This window comes from Ranitomeya variabilis, chromosome 6 (genome assembly GCF_051348905.1).
Source record: "Ranitomeya variabilis isolate aRanVar5 chromosome 6, aRanVar5.hap1, whole genome shotgun sequence".
Lineage (NCBI taxonomy): Eukaryota > Metazoa > Chordata > Amphibia > Anura > Dendrobatidae > Ranitomeya > Ranitomeya variabilis.
This window is the reverse complement of record NC_135237.1, coordinates 463843483-463869768: the sequence shown is the minus strand read 5'-3', so window position 1 is coordinate 463869768 and position 26286 is coordinate 463843483. Positions and strand designations below refer to the sequence as shown.

Here is a 26286-nt window from a genome sequence, read left to right as displayed (position 1 = left end):
CCCTAAGGATACCAGTAGGCCCAGAGTCTCCAGGAGAGTCAGGCACAAAACTCCTGGAAAGAGCATCTGCCTTCACATTCTTTGAACCTGGCAGGTATGAAACCACAAAATTGAAACGAGAAAAAAACAACGACCAACGAGCCTGTCTAGGATTCAGACGCCTGGCAGACTCAAGGTAAATCAGATTTTTGTGATCAGTCAAGACCACCACACGATGTCTAGCACCCTCAAGCCAATGACGCCACTCCTCAAATGCCCACTTCATGGCCAAAAGCTCCCGATTACCCACATCATAATTGCGCTCGGCGGGCGAGAATTTTCTAGAAAAGAACGCACATGGCTTCATCACCGAGCCATTGGAACTTCTCTGTGACAAAACCGCCCCCGCTCCAATCTCGGAAGCATCAACCTCAACCTGAAAAGGAAGTGAAACATCTGGTTGACATAACACAGGAGCAGAAGAAAACCGGCGCTTAAGTTCCTGAAAGGCCTCCACAGCCGTAGGAGACCAATTAGCAACATCAGCACCCTTTTTAGTCAAATCAGTCAAAGGTTTAACAACACTGGAAAAATTAGTAATGAACCGACGATAAAAATTAGCAAAACCCAAGAACTTCTGAAGACTCTTAACAGATGTAGGTTGTGTCCAGTCACAAATCGCCTGAACCTTGACGGGATCCATCTCAATAGTAGAAGGAGAAAAAATGTACCCCAAAAAAGAAATTTTCTGGACTCCGAAGAGACATTTTGAGCCCTTCACAAACAGAGAATTGGCCCGCAGGACTTGAAACACCTTCCTGACCTGTAGAACATGAGACTCCCAGTCATCAGAAAACACCAAAATATCATCCAAATACACAATCATAAACTTATCCAGATATTCACGGAAAATATTGTGCATAAAGGACTGAAAGACTGAAGGAGCATTAGAAAGTCCAAAAGGCATTACCAAATACTCAAAATGGCCCTCAGGCGTATTAAATGCAGTTTTCCACTCATCACCCTGTTTTATCCGCACAAGATTATACGCACCGCGAAGATCTATCTTAGTGAACCACCTAGCCCCCTTAATGCGAGCAAACAAATCAGTCAATAATGGCAATGGATACTGATATTTGACTGTAATCTTATTCAGAAGGCGATAATCTATACAAGGCCTCAGGGAACCATCTTTTTTTGCCACGAAAAAAAAACCTGCTCCCAGAGGGGATGAAGATGGACGAATATGTCCCTTTTCCAAGGACTCCTTAATATAATTCCGCATAGCAGTATGCTCTGGCACTGACAGATTAAATAAACGACCCTTAGGGAACTTACTGCCAGGAATTAATTCTATAGCACAGTCACAATCCCTATGAGGAGAGAGCGAATTGAGCTTAGGCTCCTCAAAAACATCCCGATAGTCAGACAAAAACGCGGGGACCTCAGAAGGAGTAGATGAAGCGATTGAAATCAGAGGTGCATCATCATGAACCCCCTGACATCCCCAGCTTAACACAGACATTGTTTTCCAATCCAGGACAGGATTATGAGTTTGTAACCATGGCAGACCAAGCACTAGTACATCATGTAAATTATACAGTACAAGGAAGCGAATCACCTCCTGATGAATGGGAGTCATGCGCATGGTCACTTGTGTCCAGTACTGCGGTTTATTCATAGCCAATGGTGTAGAGTCAATTCCCTTCAAAGGAATAGGAACTTCCAGAGGCTCCAGACTAAAACCGCAGCGTTTGGCAAATGACCAATCCATAAGACTCAGGGCAGCGCCCGAATCCACATAGGCATCGACGGAAATGGATGACAGTGAACAAATCAGAGTTACAGACAAAATGAACTTAGACTGCAGAGTACTAATGGCAAAAGATTTATCAACCTTTTTTGTGCGTTTAGAGCATGCTGATATAACATGAGCTGAATCACCACAATAAAAACACAATCCATTTTTCCGCCTATAATTTTGCCGTTCACTTCTGGACTGAATTCTATCACATTGCATAGTCTCAGGTGCCTGTTCAGAAGACACCGCCAACTGGTGCACAGGTTTGCGCTCCCGTAAACGCCGATCAATCTGAATGGCCATAGTCATAGACTCATTCAGACCTGTAGGCGCAGGGAACCCCACCATAATATCCTTAATGGCCTCAGAAAGACCATCTCTGAAGTTTGCAGCCAGGGCGCACTCATTCCACTGAGTAAGCACCGACCATTTCCGAAATTTTTGACAATATACTTCCGCTTCATCATGCCCCTGAGAGAGGGCTAATAAAGCCTTTTCAGCCTGAATCTCCAGGTTAGGTTCCTCATAGAGCAATCCCAGTGCCAGAAAAAACGCATCCACACTGAGCAATGCAGGATCCCCTGGTGCCAATGCAAATGCCCAATTCTGAGGGTCGCCCCGCAGGAAAGATATTACAATCTTAACCTGCTAAGCAGGGTCTCCAGAGGAGCGAGATTTCAAAGAAAGAAACAATTTGCAATTGTTCCTGAAATTCAGGAAGGTAGATCTATCTCCAGAAAAAAACTCTGGAATAGGAATTCTAGGTTCAGACATGGGAGTGTGAACAACAAAATCCTGTATGTTTTGAACTTTTGCAGCAAGATTACTCAGGCTGGAAGCCAAACTCTGGACATCCATGTTAAACAGCTAAGGTCAGAGCCATTCAAGGGTTAAGAGGAGGTAAGAAGCAGCTAGACAGCAATTAAGGGCTAGGCAGCAAAACTCTGAGGGGAAAAAAAAAAAAAATTTCCCTTAAACACTTCTTTTTCTCCTGCTTCAGCCCAAACAATTAACACTTTGAAGGCCGGCTATACTGTCATGGATCCCAATGGCTGGGGATCGCACTGGACAAGCAAAATAACATAAATAACGGACGAGCTCTAGGGTGATGGAACCTGGGCTGACCGCTGCCCTACTCCTGACAAACACAACTAGAAATAGCCAGGGAGCGTGCCTACGTTGATTCTAGACGCCACGCGCCAGCCTAAGAGCTAACTAGCACTGCAGAGGAAATAAAGACCTAGCTTGCCTCCAGAGGAATGAACCCCAAAAGGTATAGTTGCCCCCCACATGTATTGACGGTGAAATGAGAGGAAGGCACGCACATAGAGATGAAAATAGATTTAGCAAAATGAGGCCCGCTATAACTAGAAAGCAGAATGATACAAAAGGGGTCTGAGCGGTCAGCAAAAAACCCTAATCAAAAACCATCCTGAGATTACAAGAACCCATGTGCCAACTCATGGCACATGGGGAGAACCTCAGCCCACTAGAGCTACCAGCTAGCATAGAGTCATAATTAGCAAGCTGGACAAAAAACCAAACAACTAAAAAACAGAACTTAGCTTATCCTGAGAGATCTGGGAGCAGGTAGTCAGGAACCAAACTGAGCACATCTGAGTACATTGATACCCGGCAAGGGAATGACAGAAAAGCCAGGTTAAATAGGAAACACCCAGCCTCTGATGGACAGGTGGAAAGCAGAGACCGCAACCCACCAAAGTCACCCAGTACCAGCCGTAACCACCAGAGGGAGCCCAAAAACAGAATCCACAACAGTACCCCCCCCTTGAGGAGGGGTCACCGAACCCTCACGAGAACCCCCAGGGCGATCAGGATGAGCTCTATGGAAGGCGCGGACCAAATCAGTCGCATGAACATCAGAGGCGACCACCCAGGAATTATCCTCCTGACCATAACCCTTCCACTTAACCAAATACTGGAGTTTACATCTGGAAACACGAGAATCCAAGATCTTCTCAACAACATACTCCAATTCTCCCTCCACCAGCACAGGAGCAGGAGGCTCAACCGAAGGAACAACGGGCACCTCATACCTCCGCAATAACGACCGATGGAACACATTATGAATAGCAAATGATGCTGGGAGATCCAAACGAAAAGATACGGGGTTAAGAATCTCCAAGATCTTATAAGGACCGATGAACCGAGGCTTGAACTTAGGAGAAGAGACCTTCATAGGGACAAAACGAGAAATAACATAAATAACAGACGAGCTCTAGGGTGATGGAACCTGGGCTGACCGCTGCCCTACTCCTGACAAACACAACTAGAAATAGCCAGGGAGCGTGCCTACGTTGATTCTAGACGCCACGCGCCAGCCTAAGAGCTAACTAGCACTGCAGAGGAAATAAAGACCTAGCTTGCCTCCAGAGGAATGAACCCCAAAAGGTATAGTTGCCCCCCACATGTATTGACGGTGAAATGAGAGGAAGGCACGCACATAGAGATGAAAATAGATTTAGCAAAATGAGGCCCGCTATAACTAGAAAGCAGAATGATACAAAAGGGGTCTGAGCGGTCAGCAAAAAACCCTAATCAAAAACCATCCTGAGATTACAAGAACCCATGTGCCAACTCATGGCACATGGGGAGAACCTCAGCCCACTAGAGCTACCAGCTAGCATAGAGTCATAATTAGCAAGCTGGACAAAAAACCAAACAACTAAAAAACAGAACTTAGCTTATCCTGAGAGATCTGGGAGCAGGTAGTCAGGAACCAAACTGAGCACATCTGAGTACATTGATACCCGGCAAGGGAATGACAGAAAAGCCAGGTTAAATAGGAAACACCCAGCCTCTGATGGACAGGTGGAAAGCAGAGACCGCAACCCACCAAAGTCACCCAGTACCAGCCGTAACCACCAGAGGGAGCCCAAAAACAGAATCCACAACAGATGTCATAATGGTTGCCATGGCGACGATGATGTCATAAAGGTTGCCTCGACCAATCAGCGATGGGCACAGTCTGCCGCGAATTCTGGAATCATCATTGTCCATATACTACGGGGACATGCATATTCTAGAATACCCGATGCGTTAGAATCGGGCCACAACCTAGTATATATATATATATATACACTCACCGGCCACTTTATTAGGTACACCATGCTAGTAACGGGTTGGACCCCCTTTTGCCTTCAGAACTGCCTCAATTCTTCGTGGCATAGATTCAACAAGGTGCTGGAAGCATTCCTCAGAGATTTTGGTCCATATTGACATGATGGCATCACCCAGTTGCCGCAGATTTGTCGGCTGCACATCCCAAAGATGCTCCATACAAGGCAGGATGGATCCATGCTTTCATGTTGTTTACACCAAATTCTGACCCTACCATCCGAATGTCGCAGCAGAAATCGAGACTCATCAGACCAAGCAACGTTTTTCCAATCTTCTACTGTCCAATTTCGATGAGCTTGTACAAATTGTAGCCTCAGTTTCCTGTTCTTAGCTGAAAGGAGTGGTACCCGGTGTGGTCTTCTGCTGCTGTAGCCCATCTGCCTCAAAGTTCGACGCACTGTGCGTTCAGAGATGCTCTTAGGCCTACCTTGGTTGTAACGGGTGGCGATTTGAGTCACTGTTGCCTTTCTATCAGCTCGAACCAGTCTGCCCATTCTCCTCTGACCTCTGGCATCAACAAGGCATTTCCGCCCACAGAACTGCCGCTCACTGGATTTTTTTTCTTTTTCGGACCATTCTCTGTAAACCCTAGAGATGGTTGTGCGTGAAAATCCCAGTAGATCAGCAGTTTCTGAAATACTCAGACCAGCCCTTCTGGCACCAACAACCATGCCACGTTCAAAGGCACTCAAATCACCTTTCTTCCCCATACTGATGCTCGGTTTGAACTGCAGGAGATTGTCTTGACCATGTCTACATGCCTAAATGCACTGAGTTGCCGCCATGTGATTGGCTGATTAGAAATTAAGTGTTAACAAGAAGTTGGACAGGTGTACCTAATAAAGTGGCCGGTGAGTGTATATATATATGTATGTCCGTGAGACATATATATATATATATATATATATATATATATATATATATATATATACTGTATATATGTACACTGCTCAAAAAATAAATGGAACACTTAAACAACTGAATATAACTCCAAGTGCATCAAACTTCTGTGAAATCAAACTGTCCACTTAGGAAGCAACACTGTTTGACAATCAATTTCACATGCTGTTGTGCAAATGGAATAGACAACAGATAGAAATTGTTGGCAATTATCAAGACACACTCAATAAAGGAGTGGTTCTGCAGGTGGGGACCACAGACCACATCTCAGTACCAATGTTGGTTGTGCTATCACACTCGTGGTAGCATGAGAAGGACTCTACAACCCACACAAGTGGCTCAGATAGTGCAGCTCATCCAGGATGGCACATCAATGCGAGCTGTGGCAAGAAGGTTTGCTGTGTCTGTCAGCGTAGTGTCCAGAGGCTGGAGGCGCTACCAGGAGACAGGCCAGTACACCAGGAGATGTGGAGGGGGCCGTAGGAGGGCAACAACCCACCGAGCAGCACCGCTACCTCAGCCTTTGTGCAAGGAGGAACAGGAGGAGCACTGCCAGAGCTCTGCAAAATGACCTCCAGCAGGCCACAAACGTGCCTGAGCCAAGGAAAAAGAACTAGACTATTGCTCAGTGGTCCAAGTTGTTGTTTTTAGATGAAAGTAAATTTTGTATTTTATTTGGAAATCAAGGGCTCAGAGTCTGGATGAAGAGTGGAGAGGCCACAATCCAAGCTGTTTGAGGTCTAGTGTGAAGTTTCCACAATCATTCATCCACTGTGTTTTATCAAGACCAAAGTCAGCGCAGCCATCTACCAGAAAATTTTAGACGATACCTCCAGTGTGTGAGACGATAATATGATTTCCCCACTTCCTTCCTGCACAGTCATCGCTAGGAACCATGTGTACTGTTGTGTATCCGCTTTTTGGGCTCCCCTGGTGGTTGCTGGTGGTATTGGTGACTTGTTTGCACTTTGCTGCTTCTGTTCACCTGCTTCCATCAGTGTTTGGGAGTTTCCTATTTAGCCTTGCTCTCCAGTCATTTCCTTGCCGGTCATCATTGTAACCAGAGCCTTCGGTTGCATGTTCCTGCTACTAGTCTGCTGATCAGCTAAGTGGACTTTGTCCTTTTTGTTTTGTACCTTTTGTCCAGTTTGCAGTTTTTGTAATTCTCTGTAGCTGGAAGCTCTTGCGGGCTGAAATTGCCACTCCTGTGTCTAGAGTTGACACAGGAGTCTTAAAGTAATTTCACGATGGTTTTTGAAAGGGTTTTCAGTTGACCGTGAAGTCCTCTTTTGTATCTTTCTGCTATCTAGTAAGTGGACCTCTCTTTGCTAAATCTACTTTCATACTGTGTATGTCTTTTCCTCTTAATTCACCGTTATTACATGTGGGGGGCTGCTATCATCTTTTGGGGTATTTCCCTAGAGGTAAGCCAGGTCTGTTTCTTCCTCTACCAGGCGTAGTTAGTCCTCCGGCTGGCGCGTGGCATATAGGAAGCCGTAGGTATGCTCCCTGGCTACTATTAGTTGTGTGGTAGATTTAGCTCACGGTCAACTCGAGTTTCCATCACCCGAGAGCTCGTTCGTTATTTATATGTTTCTTACGTTCCCTTGCCATTGGGAACCATGACAGTATGACCGGCCCGAGTTAAAACTTATTGGCAGAAGAAAGGAGAGAAAAAAGAAGTCTGTAAAATTTTTTTTTTTTTTTCTTCTTTTTCCCTATGCTTGCTCCATAGTTGGATCAGTTGTATTTCAGCTCTAATTACTGCCTTTGCCTTTCTCTCCTTATAATCCTTGAATGGCTCTGAGCTCACCTGTTTAAAGATGGATCCTCAGAGTTTGGCTGCAGGTTTAAATAATCTTGCTACGAAGGTTCAAAATTTACAAGATTTTGTTATGCATACTCCTATTTCTGAACCTAAAATCCCTACACCAGAGGTGTTTTCCGGAGATAGATCTCGGTTTCTGAATTTCAAATATAATTGTAAATTGTTCCTTTCTCTCAGACCTCACTCCTCAGGAGATCCTGTCCAGCAGGTTAAGATTGTAATTTCTTTGCTGCGAGGTGACCCTCAAAATTGGGCATTTTCATTGGCACCAGGGGATCCTGCGTTGCTCAATGTGGATGCGTTTTTCCTGGCTTTAGGGTTGCTTTATGAGGAACCTAATTTGGAGATTCAAGCTGAAAAAGCTTTGATAGCCCTATCTCAAGGGCAAGACGAAGCTGAGATATACTGCCAAAAATTTCGTAAATGGTCTGTGCTTACTCAGTGGAGTGGAATGAGTGCGCCTTAGCGGCAAATTTCAGAGAGGGCCTTTCTGATGCCGTTAAAGATGTTATGGTCGGGTTCCCTGCGCCTACAGGTCTGAATGAGTCCATGACATTGGCAATTCAGGTTGATCGGCGTTTGCGGGAGCGCAAACCCGTGCACCATTTGGCGGTATCTTCTGAAGAGACGCCAGAGAAAATGCAATGTGACAGAATTATGTCCAGAAGCGAGCGGCAGAATTATAGGCGTAAAAATGGGTTATGCTTTTATTGTGGTGATTCTGCTCATGTTATATCGGCATGCTCTAAACGTACTAGGAAGGTTGACAAGTCTATTTCAATTGGCACTTTACAGTCCAAATTTATTTTGTCTGTAACCTTGATTTGTTCATTATCAGTTATTACCGTGGATGCCTATGTGGACTCTGGCGCCGCTCTGAGTCTTATGGACTGGTCCTTTGCCAGGCACTGTGGGTTTGATTTAGAGCCTCTGGAAGTCCCTATACCTCTGAAGGGTATTGATTCTACACCTTTGGCTTGTAATAAACCACAGTTCTGGACGCAAGTGACTATGCGTATGACTCCAGACCATCAGGAGGTGATTCGCTTCCTTGTGTTGTACAATTTACATGATGTTTTGGTGCTTGGATTACCATGGTTACAGTCTCATAACCCAGTCCTTGACTGGAAAGCTATGTCTGTGTTAAGCTGGGGATGTCGGGGGGCTCATGGGGACACTCCTTTGGTGTCCATTTCGTCATCTATTCCATCTGAGATTCCGGCATTTTTGTCTGATTATCGTGATATTTTTGAAGAGCCTAAAATTGGTTCACTCCCTCCTCACAGGGATTGTGATTGCGCCATAGATCTGATTCCTGGCAGTAAATTTCCAAAGGGTCGTTTGTTTAACCTATCTGTACCTGAACATGCTGCTATGCGCGAGTATATTAAGGAGTCCCTGGAAAAGGGACATATTCGTCCTTCTTCATCACCTTTAGGAGCCGGTTTTTTCTTTGTCTCTAAAAAGGATGGCTCTCTGAGGCCTTGTATTGATTATCGACTCCTGAATAAAATTACAGTCAAATATCAGTATCCATTGCCTTTGCTGACTGATTTGTTTGCTCGCATAAGGGGGGCTAAGTGGTTCTCTAAGATTGATCTTCGTGGGGCGTATAATTTGGTGCGAATTAAGCAGGGGGATGAGTGGAAAACCGCATTTAATACGCCCGAGGGCCATTTTGAGTATTTGGTAATGCCTTTCGGCCTTTCTAATGCACCTTCTGTCTTTCAGTCCTTAATGCATGATATTTTCCGTGAATATTTGGATAAATTTATGATAGTGTACTTGGATAATTTGGAATTGTCCCAGGAGAGGACTCAGCAGTTTGCTAACCGCCGTCGTCGTGTTGGCCCCCACCTTCGTGTTGGGGACTTGGTGTGGTTGTCTTCCCGTTTTGTCCCTATGAGGGTTTCTTCTCCTAAATTTAAGCCTCGGTTCATCGGTCCTTATAGGATTTTGGAGATTCTTAACCCTGTCTCCTTTCGTTTGGACCTCCCGGCATCTTTCGCTATCCATAATGTGTTCCATCGGTCGCTGTTGCGGAGATATGAGGTACCGGTGGTTCCTTCTACTGAACCTCCTGCTCCTGTGCTGGTGGAGGGTGAATTGGAGTACGTGGTAGAAAAGATCTTGGACTCCCGTATTTCCAGACGGAGACTTCAATATCTGGTTAAATGGAAGGGCTATGGTCAGGAAGATAATTCTTGGATAACTGCCTCTGATGTTCATGCCTCGGATTTGGTTCGTGTCTTTCATAGGGCTCATCCAGATCGCCCTGGCGGTTCTTGTGAGGGTTCGGTGCCCCCTCCTTAAGGGGAGGGTACTGTTGTGTATCCGCTTTTTGGGCTCCCCTGGTGGTTGCTGGTGGTATTGGTGACTTGTTTGCACTTTGCTGCTTCTGTTCACCTGCTTCCATCAGTGTTTGGGAGTTTCCTATTTAGCCTTGCTCTCCAGTCATTTCCTTGCCGGTCATCATTGTAACCAGAGCCTTCGGTTGCATGTTCCTGCTACTAGTCTGCTGATCAGCTAAGTGGACTTTGTCCTTTTTGTTTTGTACCTTTTGTCCAGTTTGCAGTTTTTGTAATTCTCTGTAGCTGGAAGCTCTTGCGGGCTGAAATTGCCACTCCTGTGTCTAGAGTTGACACAGGAGTCTTAAAGTAATTTCACGATGGTTTTTGAAAGGGTTTTCAGTTGACCGTGAAGTCCTCTTTTGTATCTTTCTGCTATCTAGTAAGTGGACCTCTCTTTGCTAAATCTACTTTCATACTGTGTATGTCTTTTCCTCTTAATTCACCGTTATTACATGTGGGGGGCTGCTATCATCTTTTGGGGTATTTCCCTAGAGGTAAGCCAGGTCTGTTTCTTCCTCTACCAGGCGTAGTTAGTCCTCCGGCTGGCGCGTGGCATATAGGAAGCCGTAGGTATGCTCCCTGGCTACTATTAGTTGTGTGGTAGATTTAGCTCACGGTCAACTCGAGTTTCCATCACCCGAGAGCTCGTTCGTTATTTATATGTTTCTTACGTTCCCTTGCCATTGGGAACCATGACAGTGTACATAGCGATGAATATGAAGGGAGAAAGTGGGGAGAGCATGTTATATGCAAACACAACAGAGTGATTCTCCCGCACCTGCACAGAAGATCCCTAAATGCAGTGCCCATAGAAGGGAGGATAAGGTATGTATTTCTGAGGGAGTGCAGGTCGCAGGCACGGGATTCTGGGGCCGTAACTGATGCTGATGGGAGAGGGGTAATTATTATATTATGGTAGAAATCATTAGCATAAAGAAAGAATATAACATTTCTCAGCAAAAAGACCGTTAGTATGATGCATACAGGTAGGACTAGTCTAGTGTAACATTTCCATTACCTGTATGCCCATATTAATAGGTCATATATGCCCCTGGGGTGACAGATTCTCTTTAATGTATATTATACGTTACAGTTGTGTTTAACTGTGGGAGGTAAGGGAATAATGAGAATTATTAATTATGTAGGCTCACAACAGCCACAATACTGGCAGCAACAGTGCCAGGCTATGAATTCCCAGCAGGGAAATACACAACGTAAAATCAGCATAAATAAGGCATTTGCATAATATTAAAGCCACTAAGATAACTAGGTAGTATCTCCGCCACAACAAGGTCACACAAGGAAAGGAATGTGTAAATCCTTGACAGTTCAGAACATTAGGCCGGGGTCACACTTGTGAGTGCAATGTGAGAAACTTGCGCGAGTCTCTCGCATCAATACCCGGCACTGCCGCCGGCACTCGGGACCGCAATGTGTGACTGCATGTATTTCTATGCAGCTGAACACTCCATTCCCGACAGCCAGCAGCAGTGCCGGGTATTGATACGAGAGACTCGCGCAAGTTTCTCACATTGCACTCACAAGTGTGACCCCGGCCTTGGAGTTTAAGGAGCACAAGTCCTTAATTTTTTTACGACAGTGGTGGCCATTGTCATTCATTTTGATTTTGGGCTAATTGAATACAATTCTGTACATGTAAAGACATTCCTGATAATGGTAATATCAAGAGGTATCCTGCAAAACTGAAATTGTCATGTCCCACGACTTGGGAAATCATTCAATGTTTGCATTGTTTGTGTTTTATCCTTCTTTCTAGGCAGAAGTTTGCTTTTCCCTGTATTTTGTCCCAACTCTCTCACTGTAGTCCTGTGATGTATGTTTGTTCACGCCCTTATTCTCCATTTTGTCATCATCACCATATCTGTATGCATCTTCTACATGTCCTCTGTTGAATATTCCTTTTTACCTGCTACTTTCATCATAATACAAGAATTTCGGTTAAAGCAATCCTCTTTTCCTGGAGTCTTCTTACATGAGATCGTGGCTGAGTTAAGCTATCTGATAAATCGGTATGAACGTGAGTACAGGTCAATACGGAAGCGCCCAAAAGAATAGGTCTATCCAGGCACCACTGCGTTCTACATACCCATGAGTCAGAATAGTAAAAAGGAATAGCCTGCCTTCAGAGACAGTAACTCAAGGTCTGTGCTGAACCTCAGTGGAAAAGGACATTTCCCAGATACACAGTAACCCAGTTCCCAGCCAGACCCCAGTGTGCATAGAAGCACACACTGCAGATAAACAGTGAGAAGTATAACCCTCATCATCCACTCTTCCTGCCTGCAAGGAAATCATGTCTGAAGCAAGGAATACAATGTCCCTACCAGACTTACAAACACAGGACAGAGACCCAGATCCCCATCCACCAGCTAGTGAAAGAGGAAAACGTACAGTTAAACCTACATGGAAAGTCATGGAGAATTTAGAGACTGAAAAAGGTGTTGTATATCGTGATGTGTCTTCACTATGGGAGAAAGTGCTGAGTCACATAGACACTGTATCAAGGCCTGCTTCTCATGAGTTACCACTAGAGGGAGTCCTAGAACAATTATGCACAGCATACCAAAGGTATATGGAGAAGACTGACCAATACATTACTCTCCTGAAAAAACTGAATCTGCCAGAGACTTTAAAAGAATTGCAAAGTTTCCAGCAACTTAATTCTGAAAGGGACTACACCGTACGCGACATTAAGACAAAGATAGAGGCTAAAATTGCACGGACACCAGATGCATCATCTCGCTCATCCAAATCGTCTAAGCACTCAAAACGCTCATCTAGGTCAAGTTCATCAAAATATTCCACTCTCAGCCAGCAGCTTATAAGGGCACGTGCTAAGGCAGAAACGTCTAAGATACAAGCAGCCTTTGCGCAAAGGAGAGCAGATATGGACGCAGCCACAGCACAAAAGAGAGCAGAAATGGATGCAGCACAAAAGAGAGCAGAAATGGATGCAGCACAAAGGAGAGCAGACATGGATGCGGATGCAGCACGCAAGGAAGCTCTGGAGAAGGAATGTGAGCACGCAACAGCCATGGCGGAGTTAAGGATCCTGGAGCGAGCTATCAGTGGGAGTCAAAGAGACAGCATCAGTTTGTGTGAAGTGGAGGCAGAGGACCCTATTGAACGCACAAGAGACTACGTGCTAAGCCAAAATGGCGAACCGCAGATCATCACTAACACTCCTGATGGCGTTCATGCTTCTCCAGGGCACCAGGATGCCTATCCACTTACAGAACCCTACACTCAAGGTCAGTACAATGCTCCCGAACTTGAACTTCCTTCGTATTCCGGTATGCGCCAAGACCCTGCATCTCATCAAACTCCACAGGCTATTATCTACACGCAACCCAATATACCGGCAGGTCATTATACTCTCGACAACCGCATAGTGCCAGCTCCGCATGTAGCAGAGACTATACCCACCAAACCGGTTGCTGGACTAAATGCATATGCCACTCCATACTTACCCACGTTTCAAGGCCAAGACGTCTCCACTCCTATGTACAACACCGCTCAGCCCACATTCGTGCATCCTAAGTCAGAAAGAACAGACATGTCTGACTTCGCAAGGTACATGATTCGCCGCGAACTTACTAAAACCGGTCTCACAAGGTTTGACGACCAACCTGAAAATTACAGAGGTTGGAAAAATGCCTTTAGAACCGTAACTAGTGACCTCGGCATCACTGCTGCCGAAGAGCTGGACCTGCTAATCAGATGGCTAGGACCACAATCCACAGAGCGTGTCAAGAGACTCAGGTCTGTACATATCAGTAATCCAATGGCTGGTCTCATGGCTGCATGGGAAAGACTAGAGAAAAACTTTGGCAGTCCAGAAGCCATAGAGGATGCACTGTTCAAGTGTCTACAGAGTTTTCCAAAGATAGCAAGCAAAGACAGTTCAAAGTTCCTGGAGCTCAGTGACTTGCTGTTAGAGCTCCATCTGGCCAAGGCAGACACCCACCTACCTGGCCTCAGCTATCTGGACACTGCTCGTGGAGTAAATCCCATTATCTCCAAGCTACCGTACAACGTGCAAGAAAGGTGGACTACACTAGGGTCAAAATACAAGAAAGACCATCAAGTGTCATTTCCTCCATTCTCCTACTTCTGTGAGTTTATAAAAGATGTGGCAGAACGCAAGAACGACCCAAGCTTTTCCTACCAAGAATCCAGTGGCCCAGCTTCACCTCCTTCTAAATACGTCAGCGCACGCTCGAACGACAGAAACCGCAGGGGTCCAGTGTCAGTGAAGAAGACGGATATTCTTCCCATACCAACATCAGCCCCAGGCAAGAGTAACAAAAGTGAAAAGATAGAGAACCCAAATCGTGAGTGTCCCATCCACAAGAAGCCACATCCCTTAAAAAAGTGCATCGGCTTCAGGAAGAAACCGCTCCTAGAACGCAAGGAGCTTCTAAAGAAGTTCGGGGTATGCTACAGATGTTGTGCTTCTACTGAACACCTTGCTAAAGACTGTAAAACTACAATTAAGTGCATGGAGTGTGACAGTGAGGACCACGTACAAGCACTCCACCCATTCCGTCCTGACTCTACACTTACTCCTTCCCCCACCACGAGCCATGGCGGGGAGGACGCAGCTCAAACTGCAAGCCATACCACAATATCTTCTTAATGCACAGAAGTCTGCGGAGAAGACCTCTGGGACAAGTCCTGTGCGAAGATTTGCCTGGTGAACGTATATCCCAATGGTCACCCAGAGAAAGCCGTGAAGGTGTACGTCCTTCTGGATGATCAGAGCAACCGATCACTTGCAAGGTCAGAACTCTTTGATATGTTTAACTTAAAGGGAAATGCCTACCCTTACACCTTAGGTACCTGCAGTGGTGTTACAGAGGTTTATGGGAGAAGGGCCAGTGGTCTTACAGCGACATCTCTCGAGAACACCGTCGAGATACCGTTACCTACACTGGTCGAGTGCAACCAGATTCCATCTAATCGAGAAGAGATCCCAACGCCAGAGGCTGCTCTTCATCACCAACATCTCAAGGGGATAGCAAACAAGATACCAGCCCTCAACAACAGTGCAGATATCCTGATTCTGCTTGGCAGAGACATTCTCCGGCTGCACAAGGTGCGTCAGCAAATTAATGGACCACACGATGCACCATTTGCCCAACGCTTAGATCTAGGCTGGGTAATCATAGGCAATGTTTGCATACACAAGATGAAGAGACCCAACAACATCTCCTCTTACAAGACACACATCTTGTCAAATGGTCGCAGCACCCATTTCCAACCATGCCCACATCACTACTGGGTGAAAGAGAAAGTGAGCAACACCAAGTGGCAACAGGAATCCTTCAACAACATGAACACACTCCAGTCCTGGGAAGAAAACCTCGGGTCATCAGTGTTCGATTCCACAAGTAATGACAACAAGTTGGCACCCACAAGGGAAGATAAAGAATTTATAAAGGTTATGGATAAAGAATTTGTTCAAGACGACTCCAACAGTTGGGTAGCTCCTTTACCCTTTCGTTTCCCAAGAGTGAGGTTGCCGAACAACCTGCAGCAAGCAACTGCAAGGTTCTCATCCTTAAAGCGTACCCTAAAGAGGAAACCAGAGATGGAGAAGCATTTCATTGACTTTATGCAGAACATCTTTGACAGAAATCATGCTGAACCTGCGCCACCACTGAGGGAGGGAGAAGAATGTTGGTATCTTCCATCCTTTGGTGTCTATCACCCTCGCAAGCCTAATCAGATCAGAGTGGTGTTTGACTCCAGTGCTCAGTTTGAAGGCCTCTCTCTCAATAACCTGCTCCTAACTGGGCCCAACCTGAACAACAGCCTCCTTGGAGTATTGATCCGCTTCAGACAAGAACCTGTTGCCATAATGGCCGACATTCAGCAGATGTTTCATTGCTTCATTGTGAAAGAAGACAACAGAAACTATCTTAGGTTCCTATGGCACAAGGACAACAACGTCAACAATCAGGTCATAGACTACCGGATGAAGGTCCATGTCTTCGGCAACAGTCCCTCACCTGCTGTGGCGATCTATGGACTGAGACGGACAGCCCAGGAAGGTGAGAGAGAGTACGGTTCCGATGCTCGGCAATTTGTAGAGAAGAACTTCTACGTGGACGATGGGCTCAAGTCCTTGCCCACAAGCGAAGATGCAATTGACCTACTCTCCAGGACACAGGAAATGCTATCCACATCAAACCTCAGACTCCACAAGATTATCTCTAACAGTCAAGAGGTAATGAACGCGTTTCCATCTGAGGACCGTGCCTCAAACCTAAAGGACCTCAACTTGGGTTCCGATGTTCCTCCAACACAGCGCAGCCTTGGTCTACTGTGGGATATCAAACGGGACACCTTCACTTTCCAAGTGTCACCCTATGACAAACCCTTTACCAAACAAGGAGTCCTATCTGTCATAAATAGCATCTATGATCCTCTCGGGTTTGTAGCACCCATCACTATTCAAGGCAAGATACTGTTAAGACAGCTTACGGCCGAGAACACGGATTGGGACACCCCGCTCCCAACTCAGAAACAGCAAAGGTGGGAGGCGTGGAAGAAGTCTCTGAAGTTCTTAGAGCAACTCCAAGTCCCACGTTGTTATTCTCCAAGATCACCTTTGACTGCAATCAGAAGAGAAGTCCATATTTTCTCTGACGCATCTACAGAAGCCATAGCCGCAGTAGCTTATCTGATGACCTTAGGAGCTAACAAGGTACACTGTGGTTTCATCCTGGGTAAAGCCAAATTAACTCCAAAGCCTGCACACTCTGTACCCAGACTCGAGCTTTGCGCTGCGGTATTGGCAGTAGAAATTGCTGAAGTTGTACAAGACGTAATGAACGCGTTTCCATCTGAGGACCACGCCACAAACCTAAAGGACCTCAACTTGGGTTCTGATATTTCTCCAGCCACACTTCTCACACAGAAGATTGGAGCTGCTACAGTTCCACCTGGGAACTTCGATAACAAGGACATTTACAGACGTCAGTGGAGGCAAGTACAACACCTGGCTAACGTGTTTTGGCATCGATGGAAGACCAAATATTTACACTTGCTTCAAAACCGTCACAAATGGCAGACGCCCAGTCCCAATATCCAAGAAGAAGACCTTGTTCTCTTAAAGGACAAAGAGGCTCATCGTAATGACTGGCCAATGGGACTTATCACCAAGGTCCTACCCGGTGAGGACGGAAAGACTCGTAAGGTAGAAGTTAAGGTGACAAAAGGGGGCTCTACCCGAACCTTCTTCCGCCCGGTCACTGAACTCGTGTTGCTTCTACGAAAGGAGGACACCACATGAACTGAACATGCTCCTGGATGTTGACGGCGGGGAGCGTTCCTCCTCATTCCCCAGTTTATTGAATGTTGACATTTTCCATTGGATTGAACCCTTAACATTCCCATTGGATTCTGGGTTGGTGGAAGAGTTTGCATGTTTGCGGCTTCCCCAATCTGAAGATGGGTTTTATATACTTTAACTTATCTTTCGGTGTGATCTACGGGTCAACAACAACGAGTTGGACTTAAAAATCTTTTATGTTTTATTATTGCATGCACATTTTCTTCCTCTTGTTTTTTCAGGTTCAAACGACTTCGAAGAATTACGGACATCGTGAAATCCAAGGATTTCAGACGGGGAGTGTCATGTCCCACGACTTGGGAAATCATTCAATGTTTGCATTGTTTGTGTTTTATCCTTCTTTCTAGGCAGAAGTTTGCTTTTCCCTGTATTTTGTCCCAACTCTCTCACTGTAGTCCTGTGATGTATGTTTGTTCACGCCCTTATTCTCCATTTTGTCATCATCACCATATCTGTATGCATCTTCTACATGTCCTCTGTTGAATATTCCTTTTTACCTGCTACTTTCATCATAATACAAGAATTTCGGTTAAAGCAATCCTCTTTTCCTGGAGTCTTCTTACATGAGATCGTGGCTGAGTTAAGCTATCTGATAAATCGGTATGAACGTGAGTACAGGTCAATACGGAAGCGCCCAAAAGAATAGGTCTATCCAGGCACCACTGCGTTCTACATACCCATGAGTCAGAATAGAAATGAATTATGTTTTAGGCTTGGATATGCTGTACATATTTAATCAGTAGGTTGTACTATAGTACATTATAACTTTTTCTTATTTGCTTCTGATGGCTGCAACCATAGACTTAAATCCAAATGATTTTCCATTTTTGGACATGACAGCAATGAAAAAGATACATCTGCCATAAAAAGTGACAGAGCTGGTGTGCCAAATCATAATGTGTGTGGCTAAGTAGAGGATCAATTGAGTGAAACTACTGCATTAAAGACAGTCCTGAATGCAGTAAAGAGAATCACTGTGTGTGAAATGTTAGCAATGTTCTAGCAAGAAGACATCTGATTAACAGATTGAAAAATCGGTAACCGTGAAATGCGTGTTTTATAGCCTATAAATAACTGGTAAAAGAATTGCTGATAATTTCTATTTGCTAAAGACTGAAAAGCTGCATCTAGAAATCGGTAAATGGATGATGCTTCACATGTGAATAGCGTCCTCCTTTAAATCTTACATTTTAGTAGGACACCCATATGGCAATAGATTCTTTACCTAAGGGTATGTGCACGTCATGTTTTTTCTGTGTTTTTTTTTCAGCAAAAAAAAAAGCATTTTACTGTCCCAGCAATGTGAATTAGATTTCTGTAGTCTCATGCACATGTTGCTTAGTTTTTTTCTTACAGATTTGAATCAGTTTCATATCTGCAGCATTTCAATACTTTCAGCGTTTTTGCAGCATTTTTCACAAATTCTAATGAATGTGAGAAAATGCATTAAAAAAGCACTCAAAATGCATGTTTTTATATTGCGTTATTCCTGCCAAGAGACACTTTTCCGATGCAGAAAAGTCTGCAGGAAATACTTAATGTGTGCACATATACTAAGTATTAGCTTCTCAAATGATATTAATGACATAATAGTGATCCACAAAGAAATAGTGCCCCCTTTAGCCACTCAGTACAAGAACTTCAGTTAATCCCCCTCTTTCAAAATAGAAGTTACCCTAACCCTAGTCCTACAATGTACAGCGTATCTCAAGCTGCAGGCTCCTGATGGTGTGGTGTCATTGTATTCCTCCAACCCACACAGGGGTTTCAGCATCTCCTAGGTTGTATGCTCAACCATATTCCTTGCTGTATACAATAAGTAGACCATTTCACAAAATCCTCATTTCAAAGTGCAACACCCATCTCATATCTATAAATGTCATAATTTACCCCAATCTTAACAATATGTTTGATTGCTTTATTAAAGGAGGATTTTCAAGTTGTTAAATTGCTTTAGTTAGTTATACAGCATTAAAATAAGCAAGTTTGCAGCTGACTTGCTTTTTCTATCTGCTATCATACTCCTATAATGGGAGCTTTTATCTTTCATAGTGTACAGCTGATTACTATGGAGCTCAGCCACTACTACCTGGCCAGACCCTGGGTGAGTGTGTGCAGTAGTTAAATTCTAGGAGAGGGGATAAATCCAAATATCCCAGCCACCACCTCTTTATAGCCTATTCATTTCTATGCAGCAGTTTTCTGCTCATCCCTATCCCCTTCCTTCTCAGCTGCTGACTAGCTGCTGTTATAAATCTTGCAAAATCACCAGCCTATCTGTCAGGACTCCTATAGCCACAGTTCAGATCGCTTTTGCTATCTTGAACTTTGTGCTTATTAAAATGCCCTGTAATCTCTATGTGTAAATACACTGATAACAGTGATAACTCCAGAACAAACCACTGATATTTTAATGTGTTATAGCAGAACTTGTGCTGAGCTTTATAGTTCTACTAATATTACAGCTCTGCTACTCACCCATCCTGTCACTCAATGAGGAGAGCTCCACCCTGCCAGGAAGTGAGGAGATTGCAAGAAGACTGCATAGCACTGAGCTTCACAAAAGACAGCTTGGAAATACCCCTTTAACAATGTTTGCCTCCCAATGAACAAAATACTTTTTCACCCACCCCAAAAAATAAAAAATATTCGGGAGTAAAGCCACTCCTCTATTCTTTCTATGCTGAAAACAGGAGATACTATTTTAAGACTTCTTTTCCTGTGAACAATATATTTAGTGGTGATACAACCGGATTAATCTAATATATAATTGCCTAGAATACTACTTCCTGCAATTTGTGCCAACTTCCGTGGCTTTGTCCGGAGCTAATGTCCTGAGATAATGTCCGGAGCTAATGTCCGGAGCTAATGTCCGGAGCTAATGTCTGGAGCTAATGTCCGGAGATAAGTGACGTCACCAGTGTCCTACACCCAGGCAGAGCACAGGGGCCCCAGGCAGCATATGGGGCCCCAGGCAGAGCACAGTGGCCCCAGGCAGAGCACAGGGGCCCCAGGCAGCATATGGGGCCCCAGGAAGAGCACAGTGGTCTCAGGCAGAGCACAGGGGCCCCAGGCAGCCTATGGGGCCCCAGGCAGAGCACAGTGGCCCCAGGCAGAGCACAGGGGCCCCAGGCAGCATATGGGGCCCCAGGCAGAGCACAGGGCCCCAGGCAGCATATGGGGCCCCAGGCAGAGCACAGTGGCCCCAGGCAGAGCACAGGGGCCCCAGGCAGAACATGGGGCCCCAGGCAGAGCACAGGGGCCCCAGGCAGAGCACAGGGGCCCCAGGCAGCATATGGGGCCCCAGGCAGAGCACAGGGGCCCCAGGCAGCATATGGGGCCCCAGGCAGAGCACAGTGGCCCCAGGCAGCATATGGGGCCCCAGGCAGAGCACAGGGGCCCCAGGCAGCATATGGGGCCCCCGGCAGAGCACAGGGGTCCCAGGCAGAGCACAGGGGCCCCAGGCAGCTTATGGGGCCCCAGGCAGAGCACAGTGGCCCCAGGCAGAACATGGGGCCCCAGGCAGAGCACAGTGGCCCCAGGCAGAGCACAGGGGCCCCAGGCAGAGCACAGGGGCCCCAGGCAGCATATGGGGCCCCAGGCAGAGCACAGGGGCCCCAGGCAGCATATGGGGCCCCAGGCAGAGCACAGTGGCCCCAGGCAGAGCACACACCAAATCGGAGGCCGAGGGTCCCCGCCCACCAAATCGGAGGCCGAGGGGCCCCGCCAACCAAATCGGAGGCCGAGGGGCCCCGCCCACCAAATCGGAGGCCGAGGGTCCCCGCCCACCAAATCGGAGGCCGAGAGTCCCCGCCCACCAAATTGGAGGATAAGGGGCCCCGCCAACCAAATCGGAGTCCGAGGGGCCCCGCCAACCAAATCGGAGGCCGAGGAGCCCCGCCCAACAAATTGAAGGCCGAGCGGCCCCGCCCACCAAAGCGGAGGCCGAGGGGCCCCGACCACCACATCGGAGGCCGAGGGGCCCCACCCACCAAATCGTAGGCCGAGGGGCCCCGCCCACCAAATCGGAGGCCGAGGGGCCCCGCCCAACAAATCGGAGGCCGAGGGTCCTCGCCCACCAAATTGGAGGCCGAGGGTCCCCGCCCACCAAATCGGAGGCCGAGGGGCCCCGCCTACCAAATCGGAGGCCGAGGGTCCCCGCCCACCAAATCGGAGGCCGAGGGGCCCCGCCCACCACATCGGAGGCCGATGGGCCCCACCCACCAAATCAGAGGCCAAGGGTCCCCGCCCACCAAATCGGAGGCCGAGGGTCCCCGCCCACCAAATCGGAGGCCGAGGGTCCCCGCCCACCAAATCGGAGGCCGAGGGTCCCCGCCCACCAAATCGGAGGCCGAGGGTCCCCGCCCACCAAATTGGAGGATAAGGGGCCCCGCCCACCAAATCGGAGGCCGAGGGGCCCCGCCAACCAAATCGGAGGCTGAGGAGCCCCGCCCAACAAATCGAAGGCCGAGCGGCCCCGCCCACCAAAGCGGAGGCCGAGGGGCCCGGCCCCGCCCACCAAAGCAGAGGCCGAGGGGCCCGGCCCCGCCCACCAAAGCGGAGGCCGAGGGGCCCGACCACCACATCGGAGGCCAAGGGGCCCCGCCCACCAAATCGGAGGCCGAGGGTCCCCGCCCACCAAATCGGAGGCCGAGGGTCCCCGCCTACCAAATTGGAGGCCGAGGGTCCCCGCCCACCAAATCAGAGGCCGAGGGTCCCCGCCCACCAAATCGGAGGTCGAGGGTCCCCGCCCACCAAATTGGAGGCCGAGGGTCCCCGCCCACCAAATCGGAGGCCGAGGGTCCCCGCCCACCAAATCGGAGGCCGAGGGGCCCCGCCCACCAAAGCGGAGGCAGAGGGACCCCGCCCACCAAATCGGAGGCCGTGGGGCCCCGCCAACCAAAGCGGAGGCCAAGGGTCCCCGCCCACCAAATCGGAGGCAGAGGGACCCCGCCCACCAAATCGGAGGCCGAGGGGCCCCGCCCACCAAAGCGGAGGCCGAGGGTCCCCACCCACCAAATCGGAGGTCGAGGGTCCCCGCCCACCAAATCGGAGGCCGGTCCCCGCCCACCAAATCGGAGGCCGAGGGTCCCCACCCACCAAATCGGAGGACGAGGGGCCCCACCAACCAAATCGGAGGCCGAGGAGCCCCGCCCACCAAAAGTAAGTGCGGCCCCAAAAGTAAGTGCGCCCCCGGGTGCAAAAGTAAGTGCGCCCCCGGGTGCAAAAGTAAGTGCGCCCCCGGGTGCAAAAGTAAGTGCGCCCCCGGGTGCAAAAGTAAGTGCGCCCCCGGGTGCAAAAGTAAGTGCGCCTCCAGGTGCAAAAGTAAGTGCGCCCCCGGGTGCAAAAGTAAGCGCGCCCCCGGCCCCGGGTGCAAAAGTAAGCGCGCCCCCCAGTCCCGTGTGTGAAAAGTGCTGCTGTAAAGCTGGTAGCGCTGTTCAAGCACCATGTATTTCCTTCAGGAAATGCCCATCTAATATATAATTGCCTAGAATACTACTTCCTGCAATTTGTGCCAAGAAAGAACATACCAATATACATAGTTATTGATACATATTATTTATTATTTACATTATTGTTCTTAAGCAAAGAACCGTTGTTGTGGCATTTGCCACAACATGCAAAGTTGTTGTCTGATGTCTTTCCTCACTCCCCTCATAAGCATGTTCATGGATCCTGTGTAACTGTACCTTAAATAACAAGAATTGTCAAGAGCTGGTGAGTGCAGCCATTTTTTGTTCTTTCTTACTATTATTTATTAATTGTATTATTCTTACATTTGAATAAATAAAGTATATATGGATTCTAGACTCCCGATTCTTTAGAATCGGGCTGCCATCTAGTATTCTATAAAACCTTTCATGCATTTATGTTCCATTTCATTTTAACAGATAAACAAACATTTTAATTTCCAAACCTATGCCAGTACTAAGGAAATACATTAAAAATCTCTAAATGGTACACAATTTCCGCCGTCTGGCACTAGACAGCGGTAGTCATTTTATGTTCACACACCTGCAAGCCTTCGATGGCTAGTCTGAGGATTGATGGGGTAAGCTTGGAGGCTTGCTTGAAGGAAAAATTGCTCCAGTCTATGATTAAAATGAAGCCATTGATTTGAAGCTCTTGGTCTTCTATTAGAACTTCTAGCGAAAGGAGAATGGCACGCATGATGTCCACAAAGGAGTTCCTTAAAGAAAATAAATTATAATTAAGCAATGACTCATGTAAGGCTTATCTTGAGGAAATGTATGATATAAACTGAAATTGCATGCAATAATTACATGTCAGTTTTATCCAAGAGGGAAACTTTGTTGGAAAGAAGCTTTAAGGAATATGTGCGCACAAAGTCTTATTCAAGCTGCCAAAAATGTCCGTTTTTCAAACAGGCAATCCCTGCATGTGTGGCGGCTGTCGAACAGCCGCGAGACATGCAGGTGAGGCGACTCAAGTCGCACACATATTTTTTGGAACTATATATTTTAGATACCTCTGTTGCTGAGAATAATAATGGACTTTAAGGATTATACAAAAACCTTCCAGAAAGCACTAAATACAATAACTGATGTATAGCTGAATTCTTTTGTCTATAGTGACTTCACCACAAGGGCGGACACAGAAAGAAGAGGGCCCCTGTGTAAAAACAATGTAGGCGTCCTCTGCAATGTTACACAATTACGCATGTTTGTTGCACAATTCCACTTGCTTTGGAGGTTGGATAGGGCCACCTTACCTCTTGGGCCCCTGTGCAGCTGAACAGGTTGCACCAATGGTATATCCACACCTGCGACACCATATACAATATACCATTTTCTCAGAATGGCAGAACTTGAGTGGTAAGGGTTAACGAAGCCCGGTAGCCAGAGTACAGTTTCAGATAAAATACTCCAAATTTTATTTAGATTCGGGTAGCTTTAGGGTTGGATTTTCTTATTGTACACTTTTTTTTAGGTTGTATGATTTTTTATCCAAATACTTTAAGCATCAAAACTAAGTTATAGCTTAAACTTTTGTACCATCTGAGAGGGCATAACAAATAAAAAAAACAAAAAAACCTGTAGAATACTGAGAAAAACATTAATCTTTGGAATGCCTAATTTCAAAACCTAACATTTTGCTCTGGACTTAGAGACAAGAATGAGGAATGGCCAAGAAGTGGTTCAATATTTAGAAATGATATAACATTTTCTGTCGACATCTTGTTATACTTTGAAGTGTCTCATCTTCCACTTGTATGGCAATTCTGAGCTATTACAACAGACATTGTGTCTGAGGCCGAATATATCCAACTAGTTCTTACTGAAATATCCAATAATTGATTTTTCAATCAGGTACACAATATTGCAAATAAGAGAAACGACAATACACATCCGCTCTTTTCTTGGTCAATAAAATATCACACTGAACTTATAGATCTACTCTATGTCATGTTAAGCAAAATAAAACATCAGGTGAAATACAAAAATAAGAAGATTGTGAAAAATATAGGACTGAAGATATGGTTCTACACCACAAGATAGAAATCATATAAAGGGAAGGTGTGAATAGCCAAAGGACAAGAAATAATGACTAAACAGTAATCTTTTATTTATAACTCATAAAAGGCAGTGTAAATAGCATAAGTATCATAGTTAGCCGTAAGATGGCGCCACCAGTGGCTTACAGGTAAAGTAAATAGTCATAAATAATGAATGCAGTTAAACATAAATTAAACCCACAATTGAAATGTGACAAAGGACAAATGGTAAGAAACAAAGAAACAAGGGTGTAAGGTACAAGTAAAGTAATCAAGAACCATGTGGTGTGTCACAAAACAGAGGTGGGCAAATGTAAAGGGTAGATGGTAGTAGAATATTTACCAGAAATACACTGTGGCGCCTGGAGTCCCTACGTACGTTTCGGCACAAGGGGGGGTTTATTTACATACAGTAAATCACAAACGTTTCGGTCGATACTGGACCTTCATCAGTGTGCTAAAATTAGTAGTATGCTTGTTGGAGCCCCAAAGTAGTTAGTTTAGTTTGCATCCATATAGTGCCTGGAAATATAGGCCAGAAAAAAAACAGTGGAGGCTGTCAAACCACTGAGACAGGATATACGCGGTATCCACCGCAAGTATATCCTGTAATATAATGTAAGTTATATCATTACACTTGCGGTGGATACCGTGTATATCCTGTCTCAGTGGTTTGACAGCCTCCACTGTTTTTTTTCTGGCCTATATTTCCAGGCACTATATGGATGCAAACTAAACTAACTACTTTGGGGCTCCAACAAGCATACTACTAATTTTAGCACACTGATGAAGGTTCAGTATCGACCGAAACGTTTGTGATTTACTGTATGTAAATGACCCCCCCCATTTTGCATCACAACACTTTGGAGTGTGCTAGTCACTTATAAACCTCCCCCTTTAATGTGGGCTCTGGCACTGAGCCCACATCCATTCTGGCACAAGTCAGCTGTTTTGAAAAGCTGACATGTACTCCTAACAACCGTGGGTGGAATCGCGATCCACTCGCAGGCTGTTAACCTGTTAAATGCTGCTGTCAAACTCTGACTGGAATATAATGTGCTCGCGCCGAAAGCGCTTCACTAATCTCTCCCATCGGTACCCGTGTCACATGACCGAGGTCGCAGGTGGGTTGGCATGACAACCCGGGGTCTGCAGCAGACCCCTGTGGTTATCATAGCCAAATAGCTATGAGCGCCGCTCAGCGGTTGGCCCTCACAGAAAGTGAGTAACAGCTCAGGCTAAGAGCAGAGAATCATAAGTAGATTATGTTTAAAGGTGATATTATTAGAAGGAATTTGATGGGCATTTGTTGAATACAGTGGTCCCATATTTATCTATATTTTATCTGCACATTACATCGGTTATAGTGTTTTTAAATAATTATATTAA

General features: G+C 46.2%; 1 protein-coding gene across 2 annotated transcripts in view; it reads right to left on the bottom strand.

Moving 5' to 3' along the window:
• Window positions 1–26286, bottom strand: part of CLVS1 (clavesin 1) — a 131834-nt gene that overhangs the window by 30539 nt on the left and 75009 nt on the right. For both annotated transcript variants that reach the window (XM_077270546.1, XM_077270547.1), the window contains exon 3: window positions 23397–23571. In XM_077270546.1, coding sequence (XP_077126661.1) covers window positions 23397–23571 — 175 coding nt within the window. The remainder of the gene's footprint in view (window positions 1–23396; window positions 23572–26286) is intronic.